The sequence below is a fragment of the Nuphar pumila genome, chromosome 4 (genome assembly GCF_984573655.1).
Source record: "Nuphar pumila chromosome 4, dmNupPumi1.hap1.1, whole genome shotgun sequence".
Classification (NCBI taxonomy): domain Eukaryota; kingdom Viridiplantae; phylum Streptophyta; class Magnoliopsida; order Nymphaeales; family Nymphaeaceae; genus Nuphar; species Nuphar pumila.
In genome coordinates this window covers 135,508,524-135,521,360 of record NC_143252.1, presented here as the reverse complement: position 1 = coordinate 135,521,360, position 12,837 = coordinate 135,508,524, and the positions used below count along the sequence as shown (strand labels likewise).

Sequence of the window (12,837 nt, the reverse complement as noted above, 5' to 3'; positions counted from 1 at the left end):
CTCGCTCAGTTTGGACTGGGAATGGAAGACATGAAACAGTGATGGAGGCGGGGATGGAGGTTAAAATCAAAACCCGTGCGGGGAATGGAGGGCATGCTTTTGAGATGGGGCGGGGTTGAGACTTTGTCCCCCACCCTCGCCCCAGTCCACTTCCATCCCTAAACGCAAATGCTACGATAAAATATTAATATTTTCTTAAAAAAAAAATACTACCATGATATTTTGGAAACATTATAGTATTTTAATGTCGCATTTTTTGCAGTATTTTCAAATTACCCTGGATATTTGTCATTATGGCCTACAATATGAAAAGTTTCATGTAACAAACAAATGAAAAATGGTAGGAAGGATCTCATTAAATTTAACAATGTTATAATCAATATTGGGCCATATCGACTTTGAAAACGATTAGAGAATCATCCAATTCAAAATTGAGGACCAAGCCAAATTGGCCATTTTTTTACTAAAGATGATGTGCCATTAAAAAATTAAAAATACATGCAGTGATTTGGTGGATCACTCCTAAACCCTGCAAAATTGATACCCTAGTGCAACTAAGAAACTATGAAAAAATAGAGAACTGCAAAAGAATTAACTAAAATTCACTTATATCATTTATCAAGCTCACTTCTGTCTCTCTATAATGAATATTTATAATAACGAGGGAAAAATCCTAAACTCCTTAATCCTAATGTGGATCTGAGATAGATACAATCTTAAACTAAGATTCAAATATAACTAAAGAACCACATTTATTTAAATAATTACAAAAACTCAAATAATCTAAATGAATATGAATGGACTCTAGACCCAGTAGTGTGTCGCTCCCGCTCCCTAATCAAAATATTAAACCAAATTTGACCTTTGTATAATTAATTTTGAGCAAATTAAGAAGGAATCACCCCCTGCCCGATTCACAACGATTCTTACAACAATGGGTTTTACCAACAATAAGTCTGGTAATGTGTAATAAGTGATTGAAACCATTTATTATGCAGCGGCTTTGCATGCTATGTGATCACCCATCACAATATTTCTTGAGATAGAAAATGCACCCATCTCGAAAAATGCCAAGATGAATAATTGTCAGGGTAATTGGTAAACAAATCGAGTAGCTTGTGACTTGGCTTGTCACTAACTCATTCGTGATTGGATGCAACTTTGTTACTTTGTTATAGAGAGTTTGTATAGAAAAAAAATCTTTTATATATAATATATATTTTAAGTATAATATATAAAAAAGTGCATAAAATATATACACAAAGAAAAAGATGTACAAAACATATGTACATAAAATATGAACTATTATGTGCAATATATATTTTAATATATAAAAAAATATTCAATGTACAAATAACAAAATTATTTTTTTTTTTAATTATACGAGACCACAGGTAAACCAGCCATATTTGGCGGCACGCGGCGGGATGCTTCTTTTTAAAACCCACCAGAATGAAAACCGCTTGCACGCGTGAGTTGCGTCGTTGGCTCGAACGAGACCATAAACGCCCGTTACGACTTTCTCTGCTTTCACGCGCGTCTTTTTGTTTCCGACATCCCCTACGATGAGAAGCTTCTCCTCGTCTTCCTCCTCTCGCTGGTGGTTGGTGCTTCTCTGAGGAGATAGGGATGTACGGAGGAATGTGCCGAAGATTGTTAGGGGGCGGACTCTCGAGGGGTTTGGGCGCCTCCAAGAGATGGGCGTCCACGGATTCGTCGAAGAAGAAGTACGCGGCGGTGTGGGGGAATGGCGATTACGGGAGGTTGGGGTTGGGCGATTTCAACTCACAGTGGACTCCGGCCGTCTGCCAACGCCTCAATGACGAGAACCCATCTGCGATTTCTTGCGGTGGAGCTCATACTCTCTTCCTCACAGGTGCCCACATCCTCTTTCTTTCTCTCTCTCTCTCTCATATTTGATTTACTACGTGGAATTGTGAATGAACAGAAGAAGGGAGAGTTTTCGCAACGGGGATGAACGATTTTGGTCAATTGGGGATACCCACCATCACGGATCATACTCCTGTGAGTCGTCTCTGTTTTCTATTTGGAAAGAAAGTAAAACTTTATTATTGATAGAAACATTAGGCTCAGATTGCAGAGAAAAGTATGTCAAGTGGGTGATGAGAGATCACCCCGAAATAGAAAGAAAAGAAAAATCATCTCTGATGGTTTCATTGTTTGGGTGGTGATCTTTAATTATGGTCCTATGCATTTTCTTTCTCTGGATTCATTCTTGATGTATGTCCTCTTAAATTCTGGCGCAACCTTGCAGGAGCCTTGTGAAGTGGCTGGATTTGGTGAGAAGGTTGTCAAGATATCCACGGGCTATCGGCATTCTGCAGCAATCACAGGTTTGGCTCTTAGTGGTTCTCTGATTCTTGTTTCTTTCTTTCATTTTTTGCCGTTTGGGTTTATGGTGGGGAGTTGTGTGCTTAAAATTCTGTTGTTGATCTTTTGTCATTCCAATGTAATGTTTTAGTTAGTAGGCATTATTAGGCCGTTAGGAGTTTTGTATGTATGGGCACAGGAAGATTTATATGGGTTTACCTCTTGAAGAAGCAATCTTTATCTTGGTTTGTGGTTCCAGCCATATAAATTGTTGAAGAATCATGATAGATGCACGTCGCGGGCTTACTGTTATCAGTATCTGTTGGTTTTGTTGAGCCATTTCAGTTAAGATGGACTGTGTGATAGAGTGGGAGTATCTCGTTTCTTGTGCCTTGAGGATGGATGAAGGGGAAAGAGTAAACTTCATAACTAGAAACCGAGTTTATAGCTCAAAGAGACAGTTAATATCCATGGGAAGTGGGAACTTATTGCAGGCTGTTATTTGTTAGTTTAATCTCGTTTTTTATGGTTTACTGACTATATACAGATGTAGAAGGTCAATAGGTTGCGAAATTGCTTGAGGTTTAAAGCGTCAATTAAATTCATGCATGAGATCGACCGGACAGCAACTCTGTAATCTTAATTCTTACACGAACATATAAGATTTTGTATCTTCCAGGAAGCTAGGGCTGGGAACTGTTTAAAACAGATGACAAAACACATGCCTATGACACAAGACTGCATGAAGACATGGACTGGATTGTTTACAGGAATTGTCTTTTGCAAACACCATCCTAGGTTCACGTTTATCTGGAAGAAATACCTTCTATATGACCTTTGCATAAAAGAAAGGAACACGCGAGGCTTTTGCCATTTTTAGGTTTGATGCAAGAAAGGACTCACTTGACTATGGAAGCCCAACCCTTTATTTCATCCTGGAAGAAGAAGTTTCACATTTGAGTTTGTTCTACCAATTTACTACAAAGGTAGCAGCTCATGGGGCAGATATAAATGGAAGAACATGTTGCTATCCTTTTTCTTTTTTTTTCTACAAATTATGGGGTATTATCTTGCATGTTTGATCCAGACAATGTCCTGTGGGCAACTTCATTGAGTTATAGTAATGTCAGTTAAAAAGTGTATAGATATAACTATATAATATTTATATTATTTATATTTATTTTTAATCCTTTCCTTTTTGGTTGTCTAGTTCTTTTTGAACTAGACACAAACTAGTCAACATATTAATGTTGACTAGTTTGAATTGGAAAGCCATTGGAGCTAGTCCAACGGCTACAAATAGAGCCGTTGGACTAGCTCCAATGTCTCTCTAAAAGGCCTCTTCAAGGCTTCTCTCTCTCTCTCTCAAATGTGTATAAATAAGAGGTAACTCTCTTCTCTTTGAATTAATGTTTTTTAAGCATTTTTATGTGAACGAATAAATTTATTATTTTATTCTTGAAGCTCTCTATTTTATACACTTTTGTGGGTTATGTTGAAGGTGTCTTTAATAGACACTTGTTATAAGCCTTTGTGCTTTTGTGAAAGATCTTCATTTTCTTACATGGTATCAGAGTTTGGAAGCTTCTAGATCTTGAAAAGTTGCTACCTCAATTTCTGTGCCATTATAACAAGAAGTTGATTTATCTTCTTGTTCGTGATTCAAGTATTCTTGTGCTTGCATAATTGAAGAAAGGAGTGGTTCGTTGGTTCAAGAGATCATTAATTCTACTCAAAGATCGTGAAATCGTGTTCTTTTTCTTTTCATCTTTTCTTTCTTTCTCTTTCTCACCCTTGCAAGAATGGATGAAAATGATAAAGTCACCATGATGCCCATAAAACAAAATGATACCAATTATGTGATGTGGGTTTCAATTATGAAGCACTACATTTGGGGAAAGGGGTTGTAGGGGTTAGTAGATGGTTTTGATTTAGAACCAAAACTAATTCTCACAAAAATAGAAATTGAAATAGCGGTACCTCTCAAAGAAGGAGAGAAAACTAAGGTATTAGCTATATATGAGAAAAAATGGAAAGAATAGACGATGGGGCATGCCAATATTATGTCTTGGCTAATTAATAGTGTAGATATCGAGAAATGCTCTAGTTTTGCAAAGTTCGAGCATGCTAATAAGGCTTAGAAATACCTTAAAAATATGTATTCACTTAGAAATATTGCGCATGTTTGCAATTTACAAGATAAGGTACGAACTATGACCCAAAGGGACAAAAGTATTAGAGAATACTAAAATGAATTGTCCAAACTTTGAAAAGAGTTGGCTCTCCTTGAGCCAAAATGGCATTGTCCCAAAGATATCGAGCTTCGCCCAAAACAACTTGATATGGAACATTTTTACCAATTTGTAAATGGTTTGAGACCGAAATTCGAAACTACTAAATCAACCCTTCTATATAGGGAAAAAACTCTTTCTATTGTTAACACTATCGAAGAATTAACTATGGAGGAAAATAGGTTTTAAAAAACATACTTCAAAGAATGAAGATGATTCCATTCTAGCCGGATCTAGACCGGGTAATTATATGAGTACCTATAGACCACCTAATTTCAGAAGACAAGACAATGATTATGACAAAAAGAGGGTGATTTGTCACTATTGTCGTAAATTGATACATTATAGGTCTCAATGCCCTAAATTAAAAAGAAGAGATGAAAAGAAAGTTGCATCGGTAGGCTCATCACAAGAGTCAAAAGACCAAGGTAATCAAGATTCATCCATATCTATGACGCAACTAATGAAAATTCTTCAACCTCTTGTCAAAGGAGCATCTCCTTCAACTGAAGCATCAACCGGATTAACTGTTTCATTCTTTTCTGATCCTGGTAAATCTTCTTGGCTCCTTCACTCTGGTGCTTCTTTTCATATGACCCCAGATAGTAATATTTTGTTCAAATGTCATAACAACTCAAGTGTGTCAAATGTTTTAACAACCGATGGTATATCTCTTGAAATAAAAAGAATAGGAAATTTAAAAAAAAATTAAAACTCAAAAAAATTCTTTATCCCAAAAGTTAGATATATTCTCAAATTAAATTGAAATCTTTTGTCTGTCTCTCAAATATCTGATTGTGGGTGTAATATCTTCTTCTCTTTTAATGGTTATTGGGTACAACATCGCCAGTTAGGGAAGCTGATCGGGAAAGACCATAGAGAAGGAGGTCTCTACTATGTGGATTTTTTGGAATTACCTAAGAATATTTTTTGTTATAATGTTCAAAAATTGGACTTGGATCTATGGCACAAAAGACTTGACCATCCTCATATATCCAAAATCCAACACTTTTCAAGTTTAAGAAAATTTTGTAATTATGAAAATTTTGCTTATAAAGATTGTATTTTTGGTAAAACAAAAAGATTACCATTTCAAGATAGAACTTTTGTTTCTTATAGGCCACTTGAGTTGATATATTTGGATGTTTGGGGTCCCGCACAAGGTTGCCAGACTAGGAAGCGGAAGCGGGAAACAATACGGGAAGCAGAAGCGAGAAGCGACACATTTTAAAATATATAAGAAGCAGGAAGCGAGAAATAAAAAAAGAAATATAAGAATTAAATGAGAATTATGAAATATGCATGTTGTGACGTGCATTGCTTGCTTGTTAGCTTGGTAGTTCGGTACGCTACTCGTTGAGCTATGTACGCCTGTCGAGGCGTTACCCTTGTTGGTTAAACTGCTTGCGCAGTTCTGCTAAGTATGTAATGAAATGGTGGTCTTCAACAAATGCACAAATAACTCACAAACAAGTGTCTATTGGAGACACTACAAGCATGACCCTTGAAAGGGTATAAAAGGAAGAACACTTGAAAAATAAATAATACTTTATTCATGAACAAAATGCTTAAGAAGCATGGTGATTTACATTGAAGGAGTTCACCCCTATATATACAAAAAAGTGGAAGAGAGAGGAGAGCTCATTTTGAGCTCTCCAAAAGAGACGTTGGATTCCAACGTCTCTTAATATAGCTGTTGGACTACAATCCAATAACATTTATTATTATAGCTGTTGGACTATAGTCCAACAACATTTATTATAGTTGTTGGACTACAGTCCAACAACTATTTGCACAGTCAAGTTCCAACAGGAACTTGACTGGATCAAATATCTAGTTTCTATTGAACTAGATGCTAAAAAAGAAAATAAAGAAAAATAGAAAAAGAAAATAATAAAAGAAAATATAATAATATTAAATAATATATATATATATATATATATATATATATATATATATATATATATACAGTTTACATTTTAACACTCCCCCTCAAACTTACGGTACAATGAGCGAAAGTTTGTCTAAGAGGAAGTGAAATCTGGGAGCAGCGAGAGGCTTGGTGAAGAAGTCTGCTAATTGATATTCTGATGTAACATATGGCAGATCAATGGTTCCATGTAAGTATTTCTCTCTGACATAGTGACAGTCCATCTCAATGTGTTTAGTGCGCTCATGGAATGTCCGGTTGCTTGCAATGTAGATCGCACTTTTGTTGTCACAACACATCTTTGAAGCTTGCGTTGCTTTAGCTCCCATATCCGCTAGCAATCGTCTGAGCCAAACAACCTCCATAGTGGTGGTTGCCATGACTCTGTATTCAGCTTCGGTGGAGGAAATAGAGACTTTCTGCTGCTTCTTGCACCTCCACGAAATTAAGGTTTCACCTAGGAACACACAAAAACCAGTAGTTGAGTGTCTATTATTGGGATCACCTCCCCAGTCAGCATCAATATATGCAATTAAATTTAATGAAGATGAAGCAGACAAGAAGAGTCCTCGTAAAAGAGAGGATTTTAAGTATCTAATAATACGCAAAATCGCTCCCATGTGCATGGAGGTGGGAGCATGCTGAAACTGACTGACTTTATGAACCGCATGTGTTATATCTGGCCTAGTAATGGAAAGATAAGAAAGAGCTCCAACAAGCTGTCTATAAGGAGTAGGATCATTAAGAAGTTCTCCATCATCAATTTTCATTTTAACATTGACAACTTCTGGAGTGTCTACTTTTTTATCATCTGTAATTCCAGACCTGGAAATGATATCAAGAGCAAATTTAGATTGAGATATCAAATACCCCCGAGGGGAATAAGCAACTTCAATGCCTAAAAAATATCTTAATAAACCTAAGTCAGTCATTTCAAAGTGAGTTTTAAGAAGAGATTTGATATTTGCAACTCCCTGTTTGTCGCCTCCGGTGATGATCATATCGTCCACATAGAGAAGAAGAATAATGATGCCTGTATCAGATTTCTTAACAAACAAAGCAATGTCAGTTAAACAAGGTTGAAAACCAATATCAAGCATAACATGACTAAATCGGTCATACCAGGCTTTTGGAGCCTGTTTAAGACCATAAAGAGCTTTTTCTAGACGAAGAGCTTTACCCTTAGGGATACTAATACCAGGTGGGGCTTCCATGTATACTTCTTCAACGAGATTCCCATTCAGGAAAGCATTTTTGACATCTAATTGAAAGATATGTCATGTTCTAATAGAGGCCAAGACTATTAAAGTTCTAACAGTGGTCATACGGGCCACAAGAGCAAATGTTTCTTCATAATCGATGCCATACTCTTGGGCATATCCTTTTGCTACTAAACAGGCCTTATATCTTTTCAGGGTCCCATCACTTTTGGTTTTGACTTTGTATACCCACCTACAACCTATAGGTTTCTTACCCGGAGGGATATCTTGTATCGTCCAAGTATTGGCCTTTTCTAGTGCATCCAATTCTATTTTCATGGCTTCTATCCATTCTATATGATTTTTTGCTTGAGAATAGGATGATGGTTCAACATATGATTGTATTAATGTAATGGGGGCCCTATACGTGGGTGAAAAAGATTCATAAGACACAAATTTTTCTGGAGGTTTAGAGATTCTAGACGTTCTTCTAGGTGAGACTTCAGAGTATTTTTGTAATGCACATGAAAGATTTTGCTCTCTACGTCTTGAATATTGTAGACTAACATCCCTATGGATTTGCTCTTCATTATAATCATTTTCAACAACAATAGGACTTTGATCATTGTCAAGGTCACATCCAACATCACATTCATTGGATTTTGAAGTTGGATCAATTAAAAACGAGTATTCAGTGACATCCTTGGATTTTTCAAATTCAAAGAAGCTTTCTTTTTCCAAAAAAGATACATTTCTTGACACATATAATTTTTCATTTTGAAAATCGAAACACCTGTAGCCTTTTTGATTATCAGCATATCCTAAAAAGGCACATGGGATTGCACGATGAGAGAGTTTGTCATTTCTGTTAGTGAAAACAAAACATTTGCATCCAAAGACTCTTAATCTAGAATAATCTGGAGTTAAATTAACAAGCTTTTCTATTGGAGTTGTATTCTTTAATGAGGAAGATGGCATCCTATTAATGAGGTAGGTGGCAGTTAGGACCGCTTCAGCCCAAAAACTTTTTGGAACTTGATTTGCAATTAGCAATGTCCTAGTAGTTTCCATAATGTGCCGATGTTTGCGTTCGGCTAGGTCATTCTGTTGTGGAGTGTCTGGACATGATCTTTGATGTGTAATACCATGTAAATTGAGATAGTCTTTGAATTCGTTGGACATAAATTCTCCCCCTGAATCAGTGCGAAAAACAAAAATATCATTTTGAAACTTATTTTTAACCATTTTATGAAATATTTGGAAGTTAGCAAAGACATCAGATTTATGTTTAAGAAAATAAATCCAAGTATGTCTAGAAAAGTCATCAACAAAAATGCCATAATATGTATAACCACCTTTGGAAATAACTGGTGCGGGGCCCCAAACATCCAAATGTATTAACTCAAGTGGTCGTGAGGAAACAAAAGTTCTACTAAGAAATGGTAACCTTTTCATTTTGCCAAGAATGCAGTCTTTACAAGAAAAATTTTCAGAATTACAAAATTTTTCCAAACTTGGAAAATATTGAATTTTAGACGTATGAGGATGGCCAAGCCTTTTGTGCCATAAATCCAATTCTAATTTCTGAATATTATAACAAAATGCATTCTTGGGTAATTCTAAAAAGTCCATGTAATAAAGTCCTCCTTCTCTATGGCCTTCCCCAATCAGCTTCTCTGACTGGCGATCCTGTACCCAACAACCATGAGAAGAGAAGAAGATATTACATCCATAATCAGATATTTGCGAGACAGATAAGAGATTCAAATTAAGTTTAGGGATATATCTAACTTCTGGGATAAAAAATCTTTTGGATTTTTGAAGATTTTCAAAACATCTTATTCCTTTTACTTCAAGAGATGTGCCATCAGCTGTAAAAACCTTTGACACACTTGAGTTATTTTTAAGACATTCAGATAGACTATTAACATTTGGGGTCATATGAAAAGAAGCACCAGAATCTAAAAGCCAAGGAAAGTTAACTGGACCGGAGAAAGATGCAACTGCCGCTCTAGTTGAGGCTTCGGTTGAGGAGGATACCCCTTTGAGAAGAGGTTGAAGGATTTCCATCAGTTGAGCCATAGACACAAGTGCATCTTGATCTTTTGACTCAGATTCAACAGATTCAACTCTTTTTTCTTCTCTTCTTTTTAACTTTGGACATTGAGGCCTATAGTGCCCCGGTTCATGACAATGATGACAAATAACTTTTCTTTTATCAAAGTCGCTGTTTTGCCTTCCAAAATGAGGCGGCTTGTAAGTACGAGTATGATTTCCCGGTCTAGATACAGCTAAAACGGAGTCATCATAAACTTTTGGAGTACTTTTTCTAAGTCTATTTTCCTCCATAGTGAGCTCTTCTAGAGTATCAACAATAGAAGGAATTTTTCCACGATGTAAAAGGGCCGATTTGGTGGATTCAAACTCCGGCCTTAGACCATTCACAAATTGATAGAAATGTTCCATATCGAGTTGCTTTTGGCGAAGCTCGATGTCTTCGGCACAATGCCATTTGGGCTCAAGAAGAGCCAACTCTTCCCAAAGTTCGGACAACTCATTATAATATTCTCGAATAGTTTTATCTTTTTGAGTCATTGTCTGAACTTTATCTTGTAAATTGCATATATGTGCAATATCTTTAAGGGAATACATGTTTTTGAGGTATTCCAAAGCCTTATCGGCATGCTCAAACTTAGCTAGACTAGAGCATTTTTTAATGTCTATGCTATTGATGAGCCATGACATAATTTTTGCATGCCCTATCCTCCATTTTTTCCATTTCTTTTCATAAGTGGCTAACGTCTTACTCTTCTCTTCTTCCATTAGAGGAACCTCTTTATCACCCTCTTTCTTGGTAAGAGATAGTTTAGGTTCCAAATCGGAACCATCCACTATACCCCATAAACCTTTTCCCCAAATGTAGTGCTTCATAATCGAAGTCCACATTACATAGTTAGTATCATTTAGCTTCATAGGAATGATGGTGATCTTATCATTGTCATCCATCTTTTACAAGGGTAAGAGAGGAATAAATAGGAGGAGAGAGAAAGAAAAATAAAAAGAAAAGAAAAAGAGTAGACAAAGGAATAAGAGAGGATACAAAACCAAAATTTTTTGTAGCACAAGCTCGCCTTTCTTCAAACAAATCTTCTTGAGCCAAGAACAAGGTGATGAAACACCTTTTGTAAATGTGGCATGGAAATCGAGGCAGAAGCACTTCAAGATCTAAAGATTTCGTAGCTCTGATACCATGTAATGAAATGGTGGTCTTCAACAAATGCACAAATAACTCACAAACAAGTGTCTATTGGAGACACTACAAGCATGACCCTTGAAAGGGTATAAAAGGAAGAACACTTGAAAAATAAATAATACTTTATTCATGAACAAAATGCTTAAGAAGCATGGTGATTTACATTGAAGGGGTTCACCCCTATATATACAAAAAAGTGGAAGAGAGAGGAGAGCTCATTTTGAGCTCTCCAAAAGAGACGTTGGATTCCAACGTCTCTTAATATAGCGGTTGGACTACAGTCCAACAACATTTATTATTATAGCTGTTGGACTATAGTCCAACAACATTTATTATAGCTGTTGGACTACAGTCCAACAGCTATTTGCACAGGATCAAATATCTAGTTTCTATTGAACTAGATGCTAAAAAAGAAAATAAAGAAAAATAGAAAAAGAAAATAATAAAAGAAAATATAATAATATTAAATAATATATATATATATATTACAGTTTACATTTTAACAAAGTAATGACTAGCTTCTCATACTAGTCAATTACTTATAATATCAGCATTATGCTAGTTGTTATGTATTGTGATATAACTGCTACCGTATGATTGTTTATCATATGTAGCTTATGAATTGTTTGTGATGCAATAGCTTGTGCCTTACGATTAACGTAGTTACTTGTTGATGGACTGAACTATCTAATGATAATTGTATGTATGACGAGCATTGTTATGAATGCTTGTCTTATTCAATTGCTTTGTTTGACTGGTGGATAGAGTTAGTTACTCTTCACCTATAGTATCTGTGAGATTGCTATAGTTGCTTGTTTAGCACTATGATCATTATTGCTTTTGTATGTAGCTGTTTGCTTTACTAGAGCTTTGCTTACTCCACAGCACGTTTTGTCAGATCTGCTAGTCATGCTTTTCCTGCTTGATCTAGCGATTATCTTGCTTATTGCAACATTTGTTCTTTCTTATCTTTTGCACCCCTACTAGTCTGTTGTGAGACTGACCCATTCCATGGGCAGGTGGTGGACAGGTTGAGACAGCTTGCGATGGCACGATGACGTGATGCATTCAAGGCAAGTCCCTTTCTTGACGTTGCGCTCCTGGGGACACTTTTGATAGATGTGGTATAAAGTTTCTTTGAAAGCATCTCTTCTGATTTGAACTCTGGATTTCTAAAACTGTATTACCAAAACGTGGTTATTCCTTTCATTTCAATAAAATGTATATTCGAATTGCAAATCGGTTTATAAGGGGGAGATTGCATTTGTGTTGTAATGCGCCCAAAGTCTAGGGATTTGCTATTTTAAACCTGATCTTCCGCTGAACTTCTGTTTCAAACTCTGATAAATGATTGATTTCAAAGCTTTTAACCTTTCTCATAAAAGGTTTCAAATCCACGATTTTGGGGCATTACAGAAATAGTCTGGGACTTATGTGATGCTTTTATAATCCATCACATACAATACCTTGGAGCATGTGCAGGAACAACACTAGGCTGTCAATTTTACGTGGGGAATGCATAAAAAGTGCATAGGTAATGAAATGGTAATGTTGTTAACTACTAAGCTATACTGTCTAAACTTCAATGTTGGTATTGAAACACAACCTGTTCTGAGCAGCATAATTTATGAGAGCCACAAATATTGCAAAATTTGTCTTTTGGAGTTTAAACTTGGAAGGTTACAGAGGTTAAAATTCTTTTATCATTTTGCATTTGAAAATTTATTACTCTATGCTGTTGTAGACTTGTAGTCAACTTTATACTTTCTTGAGCTAGGTCATTCATTTATTTTACCATGTTGCACTCTGATTTTTCTTTTTGGTGCCTTTATT

The 12,837-nt window shown here is 36.0% G+C and overlaps 1 protein-coding gene across 10 annotated transcripts in view; it reads left to right on the top strand.

Annotated features, from left to right (window-relative positions):
- Nucleotides 1-1,471: 1,471 nt before the first annotated feature.
- RUG1 (Regulator of chromosome condensation (RCC1) family protein) overlaps nucleotides 1,472-12,837 on the top strand; it is a 59,412-nt gene continuing 48,046 nt past the window's right edge. For all 10 annotated transcript variants that reach the window (XM_090003654.1, XM_090003649.1, XM_090003650.1 and 7 more), the window contains exons 1-3: nucleotides 1,472-1,876; nucleotides 1,949-2,025; nucleotides 2,276-2,354. In XM_090003654.1, the coding sequence (XP_089859780.1) occupies nucleotides 1,630-1,876; nucleotides 1,949-2,025; nucleotides 2,276-2,354 (403 nt within the window). In that variant the 5' untranslated portion in view covers nucleotides 1,472-1,629. The remainder of the gene's footprint in view (nucleotides 1,877-1,948; nucleotides 2,026-2,275; nucleotides 2,355-12,837) is intronic.